This window comes from Melospiza georgiana, chromosome 3 (assembly GCF_028018845.1).
Source record: "Melospiza georgiana isolate bMelGeo1 chromosome 3, bMelGeo1.pri, whole genome shotgun sequence".
In the NCBI taxonomy this organism is placed as follows: domain Eukaryota; kingdom Metazoa; phylum Chordata; class Aves; order Passeriformes; family Passerellidae; genus Melospiza; species Melospiza georgiana.
In genome coordinates this window covers 92,581,192-92,603,012 of record NC_080432.1, presented here as the reverse complement: position 1 = coordinate 92,603,012, position 21,821 = coordinate 92,581,192, and the positions used below count along the sequence as shown (strand labels likewise).

Below are 21,821 nucleotides of genomic sequence, written 5' to 3'. Positions count from 1 at the left end.
AATGGGAAAGCTGCTCTATAAACTAATAAAACTTAGAAAACTGAAACTGAAGTTTTAGAAGAGGAACTAACTTTGAAATTACAGTGAAACAGTTATTTGAGTCAAGTTACTTTAAACAGTTGCAGATAAAAAGAATAGCAATGACACTGAAAGGATTACTTTGGATAAAACAGAATTTTTAGAGCTCTATATAATCCCAGAGAAGAGTTCACAGACCTTTTCACATTGAGCATATGGTAAAGATGATCACCCAAATCACCAGACAGATGAGACCTCAGCTTTGTCAATACTTCAGGAAAGTTATATATTTAGTTCCTTACACAGGTTCAACAGAAGGGGCTGAGAGACACCAATTCTCTTCCTGAGCATGCAGCAACATTATTGTTAGAAAATTTTTTCTTTAATTGTTAAGAAGCTAAAGAAATTGAGTCTTTTAGCTTTATAATTTTTGTACCAAATAACTGTGTTGTTTTGTTGTTTGTAGCAGTCATTTATGAAAATAAATCAGGTCTCTAATACCTCCTCTGGTTTATCAGAGGACATTGTTATGTCTTGAAGATATCTTTGGACTTCAGTCATCCCAAAGTGATTTATTACTCTGGGTGCCAACAAACAGAAAACTGTAATGAGTTTGTTGGGTAAATACTGAAAATATAAAATTGTGAAACATGCTATACAGAAATCTGAACAAAGAGAAGTTTGAATAAAAAGCATGACAGGAAAGGGAATTCCTGATGATTCTGAATTACTTTACTTAGCTGATCACATAAACATTTGTGACACTAGTTGTGTGAACACACAGTGGAAAGATGGGTTCCCTGTGCTTTACCTTTGATTTTACAGGTATATTATACTCACAGAGGAAATGCAAAACTCAAAAACTTTATCCATATTCTAGAGGAGATGTTTTCTAAACATGCACTCAATTTACCTGTGAAGTCTGGTATCTTCTTCCAGCTTAAAGCCAGTCAACTACTTCAGTCTACTACTTGCCCTCTTCATTTGTCTTCAATCCTCAGTCTCATCACGCCAAATCTACTCTTATCCATCTACCTTCTGAGATTTCTGTGCTCAGATCCTAACTGCACTTCAACTTTTCCAAACTCATTCAATCTTTCTCAAACAATCCTAATTCAATTCCCAACACTTCAACCATTCTCCGCCCACCCCAGACCCTCACACAGTTCATCTCCTACTCCTTGACTTTCACTGCAGAGCACACTTCCAGTATTTTCTCTCCAAGTTCATTGCCCTGGACCCTGCAAAATCTCTAGATTTTCTGGTAACTTGTTCAGTCAGTCACAATCTTCTCTCTTTACCTCAGCTGTTCTTTTCACCTGATCTCCATTATATTTTATTCAAGTCAAACCTTTCCCTCTTCCCCCTGACTCTGATTCTCAGATTCTGCTTTTCTTCTATAGGCCCCACTATCAGTCACATCTCTCTCTTCCATTTCTCTCACTGTCATCAGGTCACAATCCACAAATCCTTTCTTACAAGCAGAGGGTTCTGGAGAGAGATGTTCACTGGCAACACTAGGCAATTTGTTCTGAGTAGTAATACCTAGACAGCTCTGTTGGAAAGCAGCTAGTAGCAGAAATGGAGAAAATCATGCCTCTTTTTCACATCCCTAACTGCAGCACATGGCATTGCCATAGCACACCTGCTAAGCACAAAACCTTCACAGATTTTTATCAGTAAGGCCAGTTTCTGCTGAGCTTACTTCAGATTAACAAAGAAGTGGAAAAAATACCCAACTTGTAGCTTGGCCAAGGTAAAGATGAAAAGGATATCAAGAGACAAAAGTACAGTTAGCTGCCTGTGAAAGAATACCTGTACAGTTCTCTTTGGTTTAAATACAAAGCACTCATTCATACATAGTGCATCAAATAGCAATGAAACTCACTTAGAAGTTTTCAAAAGCCAGCAAAAGAGGGTGAGATTGTGGGAATTTTAGATTACAACCTGATAAATGTTTGAAAGCCATGTTATTCTAGTGATCATTAATAACGATCACTATTTTAATCACTGAAATTGCACACCATTACCAGAATAATGACTACCTCTCATAGATGGTTTTTAAAGTCAGGTGATCTGGAACACCTTCAGTCTCTTCAAGATGCAGGATGAGCCATGATGTTCTGTATGGCCACTGCTCTGTGAGATTGATCCAACTTGCCAGTCTGTCCCAATTGAATGTGATTTGATTGGCTCTCAATAAACGACCTAAAAGAACAAGAAAGAATAAAAGAAAACATAGAGGACTTTTTCTCCCTTTTGAAAGATATCTTTGTTTCCCCTCAAAGTAACAGCTATGTTACTATGTCATTATCTGATGTGTGAACTTCCTGCTATTACATTTTTAGCTCAGTAAATTCAAAATCATTGCAAGATGCATCCAAAAATACAACTTTACAGTCTAATAAAAATCCTTGCAAATACTGGTCAAAATATGAGACTCTCCAAAACTGTCAACTTCAGCCCCAGTTTAAACACTAATTGCTATCATCCTGCTACTGGTGAATCTTTACTTACTTCAACCAAATTCAATAAAGAATTTCACACAGCATTAATTTCTCCATCTAAACACAGAATTTTATGCTAATACTTTGACAGATTTTCTATGCACTGGCATATGAAATGTGGTCAAAACAAGTTAAGCATACAACTGCCAACTTCAATAGCTATGAAAAAAACCTGTTTAGGTTAGTAAGGTAAGGTATAAATAACAAATCAGGTTATTTTAAAAAACAGAAAAAGTCAATGCTACAATTTAGGCACTTGAAGTTTCAGCAAATTTTCTGTAAGTCCTTTATTAGTATCTGTAATTACATGTAACCTACAGCCTGAAGGCTCTGTTCATAAAGGTGTTTATGAAATCACCATGTCTAACCACAGACTGTACTACACTAAAAGTGTTTTTGTAAGGTCTATTTTTTTAAGTTTAATTTTACAACTAACATTTTGTGATTTTGTTATAATTTCATAACTGCACTGTAATTTGCCAAAACAAGACAGGTTACATGCTACAAATTGCAGTAACAAGCTAAGAGAGAACACTTATTTAAAATGTTAGCCCAGAATTTGACATCTGTTGCACATTTATTCTCTTAACTATACAGTGTAAAAAGTAACTCACTTTCTTTGCTCTGGGTAGCTGTAGGGCTACCCAGTGCCTTCTAGTGTCTGTAATAGAAAAGACACTAAATAATCCCTCCCCATTCACTTACTACACAAAACATGTTTTTATTAAACCTCCGTAAGCCCTTTCCCAGTTATTTCCAGTTTTTAAAGTTCAGAGATACCAATGTCTTGACTGTGTTTTATTGAAGAAAACCAGGTGACAAAAAGCTTTCATCAGCCTCACACAATCATTCAGGGAAAAATGCAAATACTCATAGCAAAAATAAACAGGATATATACTTGGTTTTCCACTCACAGCTTACGTTTTCACATGTCATCACTACAATCTTTGCTCACACCACAGTATTATGAAATTGAAAAATGTAATTTTCTTATACCATTTCAAAATAAAAAAATGTAAAATTTCCTAAAAATGCAGACTAGAATCATTTGTCTCCCAAGTGAAGTCAATGGAACAACAAATATTATGTATCTTTCAAATTCCATGTAGAATGGTCAATAATGTTTTCTTACATTCTGGAAGAGTTTGCTTCAGAAGGACTTTCAAAAGCAACTCATGGACTGACTTGCTCAATTTAGTTTACATACTTAAAAGTCTGAGTGTAACTAGAAGCAGCCAAAACACAATCCTGTTTACTGCAGACCAGCATGTCACGCTTACCAGTCACTGAAACAATATTTAGCAACCTCCTCATGGTCTGAGGGCTGATATCACTGAACCAATCCTCTGTAACCAACAGCTTGGTCAAATCAAATGACATTTGGCGGGTAATGGTCCTCTGCATCTGGCGCCTTCGGTAAGTATCCTGATAATGAAACAAAAACCCAAGGAATATTGATTAGTATCAAAAGCTTTTATGTATTTCAAATACTTCAGTTTTACTTGATAATCAAGTTAGAGCCTTTGTGAGTAAGTCTGTGAGGCTGACAGGTAATATCAGGCATACAAGAATTTAATTCTGATTTACCTATGTAAAAGCTGAACATTATTTCCATAGAAGCCAAGAAGTGGTAAGAGTTACACATTTTACTTCTACATCAATTCTGAGGGCAAAATAGAGTGGCACAGCACAATATTTTCTAGAAAGATTACTACTTTCAGCATTTCCATCATCACTTCTGACTGTCTTTCTAGTGAATTAATATGACCCATTTACTAACCACAAGTAAAAATTCAAGTGACCATCAGGCTCCTCCACTACTAAACTCCCAAAGTCTCTACCAATGGCAGCTCCAAAACCTCAGTATCCTCAGAGGCTGTGTTGCTTTTCACAACTTTCTAGATACCTTTTATTCAGCCAGTTTGTGATTTTATGTAAATTTGAAAGAACAGAAAGCAGAAAAAGAATGTGGTAGACATTGCAGTACAAGTCTCGTACCTAATATTGCTTTGATTAACTCAGTTACTGTCTCTTGTTGCAACATCCTCCAACAACTGATGTCAGGCTTACACAAAAAAAAATCCAAAATACACACACAGACCATAGCTCCTACCAGATCTGCTGTATCACCTCAGCATTCACAGAGAGCTGTATTTATTTTTTGTGGAAAGGAATACTTTGGTGACCAAGCAAACTTTTTCCTCTTTGACAGAGCATCAGTCTACTCATGTAAGAATGGACTTTTCTTATATGGATAATTTATAAAAATTTAATAAGAATGGTTTGATAAGTCTTCCAAGTTGATACTATTGAAAATGTCAAAGAAAAAAAAAAACCAAAAACAAACAGAAAAGAAAAAAAGTTTTTACCAGTATCTATTTAGATTAAAAATCCTTCTCACCCGCCTGTTGAGAGCAGTTTTGCTACCAAGCTTGGCCATGTCTCCAAGACTGTTCTGAGAAACTCTCCTGTCAACCTCTTCATGCAACCCTATCGAAAGGAAAACAAAGGTAGGCATCTTCTCCAGTCATATATATTCGACTGACCCATAAAAATAACACTAATGATCTGTCAATTATTTAGACAATTTCTTCCAAAGCACAGATTTTGGATCATTGATTTTGTAATGCTCATATCACCGTCCTGCAGAACCTTACCTACACTATCTGCATAAGGAATATCCCCATTGGTTGTTGAAGCTACCATCAGTTTTTTTGCATTACTAAGCCCTCTGCTGTTCAGAAAAACGGGCAAATGGACAATATTTCGCATGTAATCATGGCCATTGATGTTTGAATCCCGTAGAACACTGTTGAGATTCTGGTTAATTGCCTTTATAATAATGTGTGGGTCACTTGCAAAAATCGCAATGAACGGGCCTTTCGAAAACAAGACTCGCACCTGGAAAAAAGCAGACAGTAAACCTTGTTAGTAACAACTGTAGCTGCAGATCACTTGAACATTTGCCTCAACACTTTATATTCATTCTGTTCAAGGAATGAATATAAAGAGAGGCCAAGAGATGAATGGACATGTCAGCTGCTTCTATAAGAGATATCTAACATTAGGAACTTATCCACAGCTAGAAATAAGCACACTCAACAATTTAACAGCAGAATTTACAGTGGAAGTCATCACCAAGGATGTATCATGCAGTAATGTTCTAGTTCCCCACAAATATTTAGCATTTAAATATTTTTCATCTAAAGTACTTCAATGGTAAAAATATGAAAAACTCTCCAAACATTTTAAGCTTGTTTCAACAGAATAATTATTTTCCATAGTTTATATTTGATCGTTTCAAACCTTTTCAAAAGTACTAACATGCAATTTAATTTCCAACTTTTAAAGCACATCACTCTTAGCATTATAGCTATGCCAATGTACACAAATATTAATTACCACAACATAGCTTTCTTTCTACAGAAAACACACAATAACTGAATTTATCTGAGCTTATATGTGGAAGAGATCATGCATATAATCCAGAGGTTATCTTTATAAAATGATCCAACTCACAGTATCAAGCATCTGTAAAACCTTGTCCTGTTCACAAGCATCCAGTCCATCAATAATTACAACAAGCCTTGTCTGATTCTGAGTGAAGCTGTCAATGGTTTTTGCCATTTTAGCCATCAGTTCCACTTCACATTTCAAAACCTACAAAAAAATGAACAAAAAAAAAGAAGGAAAAGACATGTCTATAATACTTAAAACTGATAAAAGTACATATATTTCCTTTTCCAGATTGCTATTTTTCCCAAAAATACTTCAGTAAGATTACAAGAATAAATTTACAAATACTCAAAGTGAAAAGTCCTAAAATGTCACTTCCAATGTATTTATTTCCTACTTGAACAAAAATGTACAGCAGAAACATATATTCCGCTTTGATATAACAAACTATCCTTATTTAAAAGCCATTACAAGGTTATTTAAGAAAATAATATTTATGCACAGTAAAACAGAAGTAAATAAAAGTGCATTTGTGGCTTCAGCTAGTCCTCAAACATTGCTCTGTATAAAATGTACAGCAAAGTTTTCTATCTGCCTTCCAGCCAAGCACACTATGCTCTTACTCTAATACTCAGTCACTGCTCTTCAAGATACGCAGTCTGAAGATTTGTTAGGCTTTTCAATATTGTTACACATGTAATAACCAACCATAACATAGAAACAAAGGTGGAATTTGCCTTTCTTAACTTCAGCAGCTAACAGGTAGACATTAAAATCTGATCTCTTAACCAGTAGATTCATTAGAATGTGCACAATGACAGCATAAAACAGGAGATTAACAACTCTTCTGAAATGCCTACTTCTCTCCTTTGATGGCAAAGGGTGAACCTAACTCCTAAAGGCTGAAGTTATGTCAGATCAATACCACTCAACAAACAACTGTCAAGAAACACAGTACCAAGACACAGTCAGGTCTTCTGTGCTGTAAAAGCATGGCACTAGGCATGCTGGCATCAGATGGGATTCACCTCTCTCAAAGGGCGAAGAGAGCCTTTGACCAGGAGCCAGCAGGGTTAACTGACACAGCTTTAAACAAGAGGGGGTGGGATGAATCAGGCTTGCTCAAACAAACTGTGGTATGACACACCAAGGTTAGAGGGATGCAGGGCTAGTGAGGGCCCTCATCTGAGATGTGCAGGAGACACTGGAGCATACTTGGAAGTCTTATGGAGATGAGGCAGGAACTACTGAGGTTAGAGAAGCCAACAGGGAAACACCACTAAAACACTTCAAAGGAATTAAAGAGTGCTCCTCTAAGAAGGTGACACAGCTCACAGCCCAGCTGAGGTGCCTCTACCTCAGTGCACACAGACTGGGTAACAGGAGGAGCTGGAAGCCACCGTGCTGCTAGAAAACTGTGACCTAGCTGCCATTCCAGAAACTTGGTGGATGAATCCCATGACTGGAGTGGAACTGTTGATGGCTGCAGGCTGTTCAAATGGGACAGGAGAGAAAGGAGGAGAGGAGAGGTTGCCCTCTACATCAAGAGATGGAGAGATTACAAAAAGATGCCTCTGAGAAGCAGCCACAAACTGGTGGAGTCAGTGCACAAAAATTTGTGAGGACCAGAGCAATAAATGACACCTTGGGGTTTGTGTCTGTAACAGGCCTGATTAAGGGGGGCCTATTGATGAAGTCTTTGTGTCCCAGCTACAGGAGGCATCATGCTTGTGGACTTGCATCCTCCTGGGGAACGCAGATGACCCCAACAACTGGAATGTTGTCACGAGCTGTCAGCATTCCAGGAAATTGCTGGAATTCAGCTAGGTAATAGACAAGCCCTACCAGAAGGGGAGCAGCACTGATGGTCACTAATGTAAGTGAGTTAACTGGGGATGACAAGCTTGGAGCTGTATCCTGGGCTGCAGTGATCACACACTGCTGGAGTTTGCAGTCCTGAGGGAAATGGGTTAGGTAAGGAATAAAGTCAGCACACTGCATTTCAGGGAAACAAACGTTTAGCTCTTCAAGGAGATAGTCAACAGACCCCCTGGAAAACTGACTACAGGGACAACACAGCTGGCAGATGTTTTAAGGATGCTTTCCATGGAACACAAAAGTCTGTAATCCCTAGAAGAAGAAGAAAATTGGCAAGGAAGAATAAAAGCTGGCTGCACTGAGTAGAGACCTGCTGGTCAAACCGAAGACCAAGACGTAAATGCACAGGCAGTGGAAGCAAGCACAGGTAAGCTAGGAAGAGTGTAGGGACACTCTGGTCGTGAGCGGATGTGGTGAGGAAGGACAAGGCACAGTTGGAGCTGAACTTGTCATGAGATGCAAAAAATAACAAAGGGTCAATGGCTCAGTGTCCCAAGCACATCAGTGACAAGTGCTGTCCCTCAGAGATCTACACTGGGACCAGTGTTGATTAATATCTGTATTAATGACATGAATGAAGGGATCAAGTGCATGCCCAGCAAGTTTGCAGATGACACCAAGATAAGTGGCACAGTTCACACACCTGAGGAACAGGATGCCATCCAGAGGGACCTAGACAAGCTCAGGAAGGGGGTTCATGAGGTTCAACAAGGCCAAGAGCAAGGCCCTGCACCTGTGTACTGAATCCTTGGTATCATTCCAGTCTAGGGGATGAACAGATGTACAGGAGCCCTGCCAAGAAGGACTTGGGAGATGCTGGGGTGAGAGGCTGGACATGGCCCAGCCATGAGCCCTTGCAGCCCAGAAAGCCACATGTGTCCTGGGCTGCACAGGACACATCCAAAGCAGTGTGGGCAGCAGGTGAGGGAGGGATTCTGCACCTCTTTTCTGCTCTGGTGAGACCCTACCTGCAGTGCTGCATCCAACTGTGCACTCCTCAAAACAGCAATGACACCAATGTATTGGAGCAAGTCCAGAGAAGGCCACAAAGATGATTAGAGGGATGGAGCACCACTGCTGTGATGAAAGGCTGAGAGAATTTGGATTATTCAGCCTGAAGAAGATAACATTCTGGGGAGATGTTTATTGTGGCTTTCCAGTACCTAAAGAGGCCTGGTGGTAATATGAGGACAAACTTTTTTGCAGGGCCTTTTGCAAGAGGACAAGGAGGATTGGTTTTAAAAACTGAAGGACAGTTAATTTAGGTTAGATATAAGAAAGAAGTTTGTTTAAAATGAGGTGGTAACACACTGGTACAGATTGCCCAGAGAAGTTGTAGATGCCCATCCTTGGAAATATTCAAGGTCAGGTTGCACTGGCTGACCTTTAAAAGGTCCCTTTCAACTCAAACTATTCTATTGTATGGAAAATATTTGTACAACAGATTTTTATACATTGGCTGTAATCTACAAAGCTAAAAATCATGATGCTACATTTTACTTTCAAAGAGGAGCATATAGCATATCTGATGACAGCCTGAGAGTATATCAGTTTATAGATACAAGACAGCAAAACAATAGTATTTTCTATCATTTTTCATGAAATACCATTTTTCATTAAATGGAGTGCTTTATAATGTTCTTTCAGTGCTACAGTTCCTTTCTTAGCAAAGAGGTCTTGCAGACAGACAAAGTTAGGCTTGTTTTTACACCTTTAGAAGATTCTCAAAGCTATTCTTTCTCATCTTGTGATCTAAAGTAAGCTTTTATGAAATAATGGTAATTGAGAATTTTTTTCCCAAGTACTTTCTTCCCAGCAAAAAATAAAATCAGAAAATTGAAACCCCAAATTTAACATTCAGGATTAAGCAGATAGATGTCATATACTACGCACAATTACCACTGGCACAGAAGTGTTCCATTTAGTAAAAACTCACCAAGTCTCATTCTCCTGTTGTAAGACTTAGCTTAATTAAATTAATGGTGCCCCAATTTAATAATGCTCCATGTCTGGGGGTTTGTTTCATTCCTTTTAAGGGCCAATTCACACAAACACTCACCTTCATGAAGCCCTCACTTTTCAGCTTGTGAAGCTTGGAGGCAGCACTGTGCAGCCGTTTTCTCTGAGAATTCAAAACCGAGTCCATCACCTGCCACCATGTGCGGCAATTCAAGAAGAAGGCCAAGCCAACAATACAGGTCACTGTTATGAGAATAACGTTCACTGTCATGTTGGCTGACTCCACATTAAAAATCGCCAACAGGGCGATGGCAGAAACAACGCAAGACAAGATGAACAGGAAAATCACAAAGGATGGCAGGCAGCAAGTTTTCTTCCATTTCTTTTTACCTAGGAAACAAGCATTGCTGTTATAATTAATGTACAATGATAGGTGAGTGAAAAATCTATTAACTTGCATACTTCTCATAAAACACTAACTGGCACAAAAGCTTACTGCAGTGTTACCATCTAGTCACAAACCAGTGGAGAAAAAAATCTATTATTTGTCAAAATTCTTGGCAATTATGAAGCAGAGATATTCCTTTAATCTTTAGTTTATTTCCATAATTTCAAGAAATCCACACTGGATAGAAATGACAATTTTGTATCAGGGCTATCACCCCTTTTGTGGCATCTCTTTGTAAAGTGTATTTACATAAATAAATTGCAGAACAACAGTACAGGAACTATTTGGTTTTAAACTGGAACCTGGTACTTACATAATTTAATAGTAATGGTACCATTGAAGAATTAAACCAAAATTGCAAGCTGCAGCCTGAGGCCATCCTTTCTTGCATGCCAAAACACACACAAACTGCAAAACTGCAGCAAATATGCTTTAGACAGCTCACAAGGGCCCCAGAGGAGAGTACAGAGCTCCTGACTTCAACTGGACTGATAAGAAAGAAGCAAATACTGCAGCTGGAGCTTAGCACAGCTAAATCTGTGACCAAAGAAACAGCATTTTCCAAAGCAGCAGTCTCTGCCTTTAGGACCTGTACAGATCCAGTGGTACATCTAGAAGATTGCTGTCTTCTGGACACATTTGTTGATAACAAAGAACAGAATAGCAAAGATCTAAAGCACAATTATGAGAGCTAAACATCAGTATTTGAACTACAGGGGGAAAATCAAAGTAGAAAGAATACTCAAGGTTAATATGTGGCCCATATTATTTTCTACCAAGGCATGAGCTGCAAAGGTTTTTCACATTGCTGACATAAATGACTTACAGGATTGTGCCGAAGGACAAAGCAACAGAAATGCATAATGACAGAAGTGAGAGGCAAGAAATGAATGGGAACAGCTCAGATATAATTAGATTCAGTTCTAGGCTTAAGTAGAAATGTAAACATCCTCTTACTAGAAAGAGACAGAACTGGATTAGAGAGACACAAATATCATGAACAATGTAATGACAATTGAAAGAGGCATGTCTGCAAGTTTACAGACATAACAAAAATTAAGATACAGAAGGCTAAAATTAAACCTCTGTGGAATTTCTGTGAACATCTAGAGGTAATAAACCTATGACCCTGGGCCTGTAAACAACTCAAGAAAAGGACAGAATGTGTAAAATCATCAAATAGATAGAATAAATTCATCAAATAGATATTTAGACAGAGCACAGGAAGGCAACAGAGCAAAGAATACAAGTGAATGTACAATTACAAATGAAAGGGAAAAGATGATTACTGCAAATAATCACAAGAAGCCAGCACTACACTGCCATTCCCAAGACATCTTCAGGAGAAATTACAGCATCATGAAAGCTGTTTCACTGAGATTAAGGAGAGGAACTGCAGAACCTAACATGGAAAAAAGGGTTAAATAATCCACACATCTCTTCCATAAAGCACACTTAGTGAATTTGAAAAAGAACAATGAGGAGTAAGTTGTGTTCAGCATACAGCTGAACACAGCAAACATAGTGTGTTTTTTCCAGCCTCTGCAGGACAGAAGAGTCTAAACATTTCGCATTGAGACAGGTGACAGATTCCTCAATTTGCGGACAAAAAGAAATGAGAAGTAACTGACATACACTAAACTTTAAGTACTAACAAATCCTCAATTAATTACAAGTTAAGCCCTAGTACTCCTTCTTCACAATATCATACTCTACTCTGCAAATTTCTTTTTCTAGAAACCTACAGATGAAACAGAATGAAAAAGCTTGTAGGATCAAGTAGGCACACTTCATTCCCCCTTACTTGCACTAATCACAGCAATTTATAGGATTGGACCAACATGTTAAACACATTTATTATTTCCAAGAATAAGTAGTGGTCACTCATAAAAGCTCTAAATTAAAATCTAATAAACTAAACAAACCTCTCTTAGCAATACACAAAACATACATTTCCCTTTATCTGACTCAGACACATTGACCTAATTTCTATGGAAATATGCTGCATCTATAAGGATGCAATATAAATATCTATTTCCACTGCCATTTCTGAAAACTATACTTCACAGGTGATATTCCTTTATTATATTAATAAAATCAAGATTAGTAAATAAAATGGGGCATTTTTTCTCTTCCAAACAAAGAGTTTCCCCTTCTCTATGAATTTCTGCTTGGCTACAACAATTTCTAAAAAGAGCTTATAATGCAAAAAACAGAAGCCCTGGTAACAGTGCACTGAAATGGAATAATTGGAAATGTCATTCAGGTAAAAAAAAAAAAAAGACAACCACCTTGTGTATCTTCTGTCTTGAAAACTCGAAATAGCCTTGTTGCTAGGAAACCAAATTCCCTTTCACATGCATCAGAGAGGGTAGCAATCATCTCAGCCAGTGAAGTCTCTCCACCTACACTGGACAGTCTATTGTAGTCTGTAAACAAAAATCTGAAAGAGAAAAAGCATGTATTTTGTATACCTCAGAAAACTTTAAGTATTTTCTGGCAACTAAAACAAAAGTCTTGCTGCATCTCTGTACTTAAAAGTTTTTTTAAGTGGTACAAAATGTAAAACACTTAATTTTTTTTTTTAATCTACATGGAATTTAACTATTTTCCTATTTATCAACCTCTTCTTTGCCCCACTTCCTATTCTAAAACTTGATTTCTTTTAAAGATAAAAATTGTCACATCACTAATAGTACCTCAGATGACAGCAAAAACATGAAAATATCTTTATGATGCCAAACCATAATATTGACAAATATTTTCAAAACTGCATTCTGATCTATTTTCAAATATTTATAGAGGACTAGAAAAATACAGAAACACAAGATGACATAAAAGTATCATGAGGTTAAAATAGAAGTCTTTAAGCAATAGATATAAATTAAATTTTCAAACACACAGCATAAATCTTCCTGTTTTCAGGTAAACTAGAAGCTTTGAACAGTCTGATGCTCTACTTACAGGGAGGAAAAAAAATCCCAAACCTTAACAGAAGTAATCAGTGGAACAAGCAATAAACATAGATAATACACAACATACATAAGTTCTTATTTTATCTGGTACAAAATTTCATTAGTACAATAGCCAAAATCCCTAATTCTAAAAAGCACTTCCATCAACTTTGGCGGATAGTTTTTCTTGAGAGCACTACTATCTTCTTCACACTGAAAAGTTTATGATCAGAGCTACTGTTTTTCTAATAGGAATCTCAATAATTTTCCTAGGAAGCTAAATGTGCACATTAAACACACAGTTTGAGAAGGATCAGAGTGAGCCTGACTGATCTATTCAAGAGTAAAAAAATGAAATAACTAACCTGACAGGTAAAGCTTTAGTGGTTTGCTCTGGTAGTTCTGGTGGGTTCACAAACATGAGTTTGAGAAGCAACTCTAAATATCCAACATGTCTTGCCAACCTTGTACTTAACACCCAGGCCCAGTTCCATCTCTCCCCTTCTCTCCGGCCACCAAAGTAAATGACAGCTAAAATATTAAAAAGATGTTATGGTTTTAATTTAGTCAACATTGACAGCTGAAAGAATCAGGAAGTTTGAACAGATAAAGTATGGAGTTCTGTAAAGGAAGTTATGAACTTTTAGTAGTTAGGCTAAAAATGAGAATGGTAAGAGTAACACAATGACATTAATAAACAAAATCCTTCTTTGTTCTCAAGAATGCCCTCTCACAAATACCAGCAAAACAAAAGGTCCAAAGGGGTCTTATTGTCTACAAAACCATTTAGTATTTTTTCTGAATGGCAAAGCATATCTACAAAGCAATATTTAATCCCAAAAATAGATAAAAACCTTCATGAATTCCATACAAGACTTACTAAAGAAAATGTAGAGAACAGCTAATAAGCTGAGTGACACTGCTATTCCAAGCTTTGCGTCCACAGTGAAGGCAAGCAATAAACCCAAACCTCCACACAGCATGAGTGTGAGGAATACAACAAGCCAAGAGAACTGAAACAAAGGTTCAATCTGCTGTCCTGCAAAAGTCTTCATTTCATCTAAAACAAAAACACAAAGACCAGTTAGCATAGGAAGTCACTAAAGAACAGATCATTTTTGAAAAGAACTTTTCCAGTAGACTGGATAACTTATCTCGATTATTGATCCAAAAAAAGACAATGATGCTTGAATTCTTCTTCAAACATCAATACAAAACCTTAAGTTTTCATCTATGCAATGAATGAAAATATTTAAATACACAATACTCAGATTGCTTGCTGCAGATTTGCTACTTCTGAAAGCACATTAAAAGTCATGCAATCCTCCTGCAAAAGTGTAAAACATATTTTATGACTCTGAGAAAAATAAATCTGTCAAAAAACCCCACCCAATCCCCAAAATCTCAATCACTGAAACATGGACTGTGCTCCTCACACAGTCAGATATAAGAGTACAATGTGAAGGCTGTGGTATTATTTCTGTTTGTGGATTCTTACTTTACTAAAACACGAATTCCTGAAGGAACTTATTTCGCTTCTATGGAGTAAGAAATAACAGATACACAATTCAGAACAAAAACAGGAATGAGGAACAGGAAGAAAACATCGAGAAAGTGCTTTAAAAATGTAAAAGCACATCGGCAACAAATATTGCACTCTTTTTGTATATGCTTTTTGTTTATGACATGGAAGAGGAAATGAAAAAAATGAATGCAGAAATCCCATTTTGGCTAATAGAGAAATAACAGAAAGTAAGAAACACCAAGATTGGTAGAATTATTTTGAATTATATTGAAACTTCTCAGAAAAACACCCTTTATAAGAAAATGCTAAAACTAAATAAGATGCCTATACCCATCAGGAATAATATTGATTCATTTCATAGAACTGCATTTGCCTTCCTCTGTCATTTCAGAAAGTTCAAAAAACTCAAAAATAAGAAACAGGAAAGGGGAAGAAAAACTAGATGCAAAGAACATACACTAAAGAGAATAAAATATTAATAGCCCGATAATTGTTCTTAAGCATTGAAAAGAAAAAGGCACATAGGATGCACAATAAATAAATACTGCAGAAGAGGTCTGAACCTCATCTGACACACAAACAGGCCCAGCAAGGCATATTTTGGCAGTCAGACTTTCTGCAGTACCTAAAAGGTAGATTCACTGCTGCAGGAAACTCACAGGAAAATAGACAAATGCACTTAAAGACTGTCTTGACATTGTATAACTGAACAAAGCAATCTATGGATGAACTGACCACAGCAAAATTTAAATCCTTTCATCATAGAAACAGAGATCAGATACAACATCACATGGACCAACAATCCTCACAAAAACTAGTAACTCCAATGTGATGCTTTTCATAGATAGATTGTAAGTACTGAAAAGACTAAATCAAGCTTTTACCTTCCAGTTTCTTAAGCAGGAAAGATTTTCCACTTCCCCACTGTGCATACAAGCCTACACAGATGGGGGGCTGCATGGTTGGTTCACTCAGAATATCAGCCAAAGCGCTGCTGTACAGATCATAGCCCAGCATGTCACCATCAGATTCAGTGGGGGACAAGTGTCCTGCAACACAAACACTGTGCTATACATCTTTGCTCTAAGAAAGCTCTTCAGTACAACAATTTTCATACATAAAGTCATGACACATTGACCCATATTTGTATATATACTCCTGCCCTATAACAGCTCTTGTTCTTTGTACATTCCTGTTCAAAGGAATTTTAAATCATCCACATAAATGATACATAATTATCACAACTATTGAAGTCTACTGCAAGATTCAAGACCCCAAACCACCAGAAGTCAAACAAAGTAATTCCCACACAAGCAAGATCCAAATAAAAACAAAGTGATCGATCAACACAAGTCACGTAGTATCTAACACCTAAAATCAAAATAAAAGGTTATTTTACCTCTGCCAGGCTTTTAGAGTGATGGGATTTTTTCCCAACTGATTATTTTTAAGCCTTCCTGTTAGGTGCAACATTAAAACATTAAAAAAATGTAGTCGCCTTTCAATACATAATTGAATAAACTGGATTGTCAACATACAAGTGATTTAAAAAAAAAACAACTTATACTTACTGGCACCAAATATCTGTGTTAAAATACTCTTCTGGTGGCTACAGTCAATATTGTAAGGGGTTTCTCCTGTCTTGTTGGGTCTATAAAGCAATCGACCATCTTTTGGATTTCTTAGGAGTAATTCAGCAAGTTTACGGCTTCTCCCACGAATAGCAATGTGAAGTGGGGTATCTCCTTTCTGCAATTAAGTGAAAAGTCAGTAATATCTAAGAGGAATTCCTAAAACTATAGACACACTGTATGTTCAACACTGTTTCAGAAGCACTATTTCCTTGAAATAAATTTTAGGACACTTTCAAGCAAGCATTTTTGCCCTTGAAGAAGCATTACAAATGTTTCAGAGAAGACATGTAAAAAAGCAGTTCTTAGAATGCTAAACCTCAGACACTGCCTTCTTTCTTAAATGCTTATTAATATCTTGAAGTTCATGAAAACTGTAGTCTCTGTGTAGAAACAAATGTCTACAGGCAAATTCAGGGACTTGTTTGGAACCAGAGATAGTGCTTGTTACAATTGTTTCAATGTCTGCTCAGACTTCCCCAAAAACTTCCCAGTAAAAGCTTTCTTATTCCATCAAACCAATATAATTACTTATTCACCCTAAACAAGAGATTAAAAAAGCACCAAATGAATGTTCCTGTATTTAAGAGGTTTGCAGTCAAAGCAGGTAATGCATAACAAGACAGCAATAACCAGCTGTATTTGTCCTTGGCATCCTTTAGTTTCATGTGTATTAATCAAAAACTAACATTAGTGACAAATGACAACCATTCTGTATGCTCTTCTTTAAGTGTACTAAAAATTAGCTGTTTTATCTGAGCAAGTTTTTATTCCTCACCTGGATTTTTTTTTTCAAGTAATTAAGAGCACCCTAATACAAAACAAATCAAAATCCACCATTACACTAATGGTGGAAACAAATTTACACTTAAGTGTTCTTATCTATTTAATTATTAAACATATGGAAGACTAAGCATTTACATCTTATCGTCTATTTCATTATTAACCATATGGGAATCTCTCTTTCTGTATTGACAGCCTTGACAGCCCTCTCCAAAATCCCGCTGCAAAACTGAAATTATTAAATATACAAACAAACAAATATTCTTTACCTTGTCTACAGCAGAGACCTTAGCTCCTTTATCCAGAAGAAGTTCTACTATTTCAATATTTCTCATCTTGGTTGCCTTTATAAGTGGTGTTTCACCATCCTAAAATGGAAAAGAAGGATTAATATAAAGATCTCCATCTACCCAAAACCAAGGAAAAGAAATAGTGATTGGGTAACAAATTAAAACAAAAAAATTTAAGATCATTAAAATTAAATGTGCTACTGTGCAAGCAACACCACTTTAGCACCTATGTCTGTGAAAAAGTATCCCAGACCCAGTTCTAGATTGATAAGAATCAAAGAAAAAAACACATTTCTGTCAATAACAGTGTCAAATAGAGAAAGACAAAATTCAGATATAATACAAGATATATGAAAAGATTCCAATGCTGTGCCAACTATTCTCTTATTTTTTTCCTTACTGCTGCACATGCCTAAACTCACACCTAGTAATATCAGAAACCTCTTTCCTCAGTTTCCAGTAGCACCTGCTCTTTACTCCTTATTGCTGGTCATGTCAATGTTGCTGAGGTAAAGAATCCACATGCTCCCTCCTATCCCTGTTTGCTATTTAACAGCAAATCATATTTATTAACATAGGGAACCTTACTATTGCTGAGAAGCCTTATTTCAGGAAAAAAAAATTAACAGTGTTCAAGGTACCAACACTTGACAAAAACTGAATGTGGTATGATCTTCACATCACACAAGAGCTGAGAAAAGAACAGATATTAAAGAAAGCAATTCAATTAAAATTCTGTTACCTTGGTACATGTCTCAGTATCAGGGTTGCATTGCAAGATATCCCTCACCATTGTAGCATTTCCTTTCTCAACTGCCCAATATAAAGCAGTTTTATTATCCTAAAAAAAAAAAAAAGGAGAGTATTACTCACTAACAGTACTTTCATTTAGTTGGATTAATTTCAAAAAAAGTATTTAAAGTACAACTACTATATATTGAAAACTGCACATAATACAGCAATTTTTAGCAAAGCTGAAAGCAAAGGGAAAGGTCAACAAATCTAATTGGCATAACAGAAGAATTTAGAGGGGAGGATGCAAATTTGCTAGGGAGTATAGAGCTATTTTTAAAACCTTTGTGAAATGTTTTAAAAGCTTTAACAATCCAAGCAGACTTAATCTGTCTTGAAAAAGTTTCTGAAACTACATGTAAGTATCCAATTCTAACTCAAATATACGAATTACCTAATGAAATAAACCAACTTTTTTTCAGAGGCTTTGGAAGCTGGGAAGCTATAAAAGTAGATGGACAAGAAAGTCAACACAAAGCACCAGAATGCTAATCAGCCAGATATTTCATCAGTAAACCTGGGGGAAGGTTCACAGCCACAAATCTGCTTCTGTCATCTTCTTTTCCTCCCAGTGATGTGTGGATGTGTGCTACTCAGAAAGTTTTCACATTTGGGAAGACTTTCACCATCTTTCTGTAGCCTAGTGACTGCATCATGACTCTTTCTGTTTGATGCATATTTGTGTAGAGACATTTAAGAATAGCCTCTGAACACACACCTACTTCTACGCAGGAATGTCAAAGTGTCCCTTGCAGCCTTCTACCTTGCCTGCTTCTTTCATTTGCAGCTCTTTCTCTTCCACTCATGGGCTTCAAAGCAAGCTGAGTTTAAAGCCTTTCTCAACAGTTTAACAAGCCCAGTCACTAAGATTTCTTTCTTCTCCAATCACTTGAGCTTCATCATCTCTGTCCTTCAGTGAGCTGGCTTCCAAGACATCAGCCTGAGCTGCACATGAGTCACACAGCCACGCGCTCCCAGCTGGGTCCTTGCCCCTCCCAGAAGGGCTGAGGAAAACTGCCTGAGCCCTCACCTGCCCCAACACCCGCTCTCAATGGTCTTTCAGTCATGTTTTATCTGCTGAAGCTATCCACCAGCTAGTGACCATATCAATGAATGATCAGCCAGGAACACTGTTGCTGGAAGGCTGGCCAAGACTCAGCAGTATTTCTGAAATGTGTTGACTGCCCAAATTTGTGACATCTCCCCAGAACAGGCCAGCAGGCAGGTGCTGCAGTGCCAAACAGCAGGGAAGTTGCTCCCAGCAGGGAACTAGCACTTATCTCCAATTTTGATACTGCTGGTCCTAAACTATGATCTGAAGTGAGGAGCCAAAATGTTGCTCTGATGTTACTGACTCCTGCTGTGTCTCCTGTAAGGCCATAGAAGTGTTGTCTAGATCAACCACTGCAAATTGCCACTCAAGCAGCCTCATGCTGCCAGAAGTCACAAGCTTCCCTGCTACCAAAGACTCTGCATCCTCCTGCTGCTTCTGTATGGCTTCAGTCACAGCAAGATGTTGAAAAGCTTCAGATTGCAAACCCACGTCACAGCCAGAAGCTGAGACACACAGGTTGCCAATGTCAGCTTAGAGGAAGAGATTCTAATGCTACTTTTTCTTGAGAATAAAAACTTGTTGGCTTCTCAGAGACGCTCTGCAGCAGCAGCAGGCATTGAAACTTTGCAGCTCTCAGTGACTAGTTAGTTTTGTGTACCAACTTGGGAGAACCCACGTGCCAACAAAGCAGAGTGGTTTGAATAGCTTCAAGCAAAAGAAAGCAAATTGAATGTAACAAACAGAAGTACCATGCTGAATGAGAGAGCTTCCAGTACAAGAGTAAAACTAATACCTTAATCAGAAGGACAAAAAAGAAAGAAGGGGTAGGCAGAAAACACAGAAATCACTGACAGTGTTTAACAGAAAGGAACACAGAAAATTGGTGGAGACAAGAACCAACCAAGCACAGTGACAGAATTGCTCTGACAACAGATATAATCTCTGGTGCATCACATTTCATTGATACTCTGTTTAAAATATGATTTAAATCATTATATTAAGTGTCTTTAAAAGTATGCCATTATTCTAAATCTGTTCAGTAGTGCAGATGAAGTTCAGTTTACAATTTTTGCTTTTCAACCATTATACAATTAAGTGAAAAAGCTGTGCTTAACAAGCCATTACAATTACATGTATCTTATAGCTTAAAACCTGCACAGCAACATGATCTATCTTACTGTTTGATGGAACTGAATTTCCTACAGAGTAGACAGTGCAAACTTTAATGCTCTGTTTTCAGGAACACAGTATAAGTGTTTGGTATAAAGATTCACATCCTATTTAAGAAATACTCTAACATTTACACTGTTGCACTTACCTGACCTCTGATATCTATATCAGCATATTTATGGAGCAGGGCTCTCACAATTTCAACGTGACCACCTCTAACAGCCCCAATCAACACTGTATCTCCACTCTAAAAAAAAAGTGAAAGAATATTGAACATGAATTAACATTATTTACCAATAAGAAATGCAACATAGAATGAATTATAGCTTCCAAATATGCACTATGCCTATTCATATTAAGAAATCTCCATTCATTTTAAAAAAGATACAGAAAATAGAACTATCTCTAAAAAATGGGTATTTAATAGAAAAAATTCTTGACTTTTTTTTTCAATTGTTCAAGAAAACAAACACTCCATAAATACATCTAGCTTAAACCACTATCCTAAAAAAACCCAGCATAAATTAATAATAAATATGAAAAAAGCCAACCAGGAAGACCAAGCACTCATAGTAATAACCTGCTTAGAACCAAACAAGAATATTGTCAATCTCTTAGAGATGTTTCACAGCTGACAAAAGCTCCTCAAGAATTTTAAATAAATTTATCTTGTTTAAATACACTATGCTATTATAAAGAAAAAAGCAAAAGGCTAATTTCATCTCAGACCAAAATTTAAACAAAATGTAGTGTGGTAAATGAAACTATGTACATAAAACAAAGTTACAGTTGTGCTTAAGGCTTCTGATTTTAACACACTTAAGGACATGCTAGAATTTCAGAAATTACCTTACAGTCCTTAAACTGCCTATTACTCCTTTTAGGATGAAACAGGAAAAATAAATATAAGTGTAGCACAATCACAGGTGTGGGACTCAGAGAACTCAGCAGTAGGAAATGCCCCATCAATCAGTCACTACATACTTGGCTGCAAACCAAGAAACTTTCTTTATCAAAACCTACTCCAGCATCTGAAACTAAGAGTACTCGTTGTTAGGTGTATTTTTGAACACAGTCAGCTGTGCTGAAAGCTGTAATTTCTCCTTCCTGAAAGCACAGAAATGCAGACCGTTGCAGAACATTGTGGCAAAAGAGGTGCTAAGAGGATTGCAATGTATTTTCTTAAATATTTTAAGTTTGCTATGTGCCTGAGATCAAATTTGTTGTGACATAACTATAGCTCAGTACACTGCCATCTAAGAAATGCACTGATACTTGAAATACAGGAAAATGCATCCAAAATAATTTTAAATTTATGAGGCAAACATTAGAAAGTTTTCCTCTATTCTCTGCAAC

General features: G+C 37.0%; 1 protein-coding gene across 3 annotated transcripts in view; it reads right to left on the bottom strand.

Annotated features, from left to right (window-relative positions):
• The window catches only part of KIDINS220 (kinase D interacting substrate 220), a 75,185-nt gene that overhangs the window by 35,058 nt on the left and 18,306 nt on the right, over positions 1-21,821 (bottom strand). For all 3 annotated transcript variants that reach the window (XM_058019770.1, XM_058019771.1, XM_058019772.1), the window contains exons 9-22: positions 20,614-20,712; positions 18,192-18,290; positions 17,429-17,527; positions 16,317-16,494; positions 15,630-15,794; positions 14,101-14,280; positions 13,586-13,751; positions 12,558-12,709; positions 9,919-10,208; positions 6,045-6,185; positions 5,183-5,426; positions 4,927-5,015; positions 3,806-3,950; positions 2,064-2,226 (exon numbers count right to left, since the gene is read on the bottom strand). In XM_058019770.1, coding sequence (XP_057875753.1) covers positions 2,064-2,226; positions 3,806-3,950; positions 4,927-5,015; positions 5,183-5,426; positions 6,045-6,185; positions 9,919-10,208; positions 12,558-12,709; positions 13,586-13,751; positions 14,101-14,280; positions 15,630-15,794; positions 16,317-16,494; positions 17,429-17,527; positions 18,192-18,290; positions 20,614-20,712 — 2,210 coding nt within the window. The remainder of the gene's footprint in view (positions 1-2,063; positions 2,227-3,805; positions 3,951-4,926; positions 5,016-5,182; positions 5,427-6,044; positions 6,186-9,918; positions 10,209-12,557; positions 12,710-13,585; positions 13,752-14,100; positions 14,281-15,629; positions 15,795-16,316; positions 16,495-17,428; positions 17,528-18,191; positions 18,291-20,613; positions 20,713-21,821) is intronic.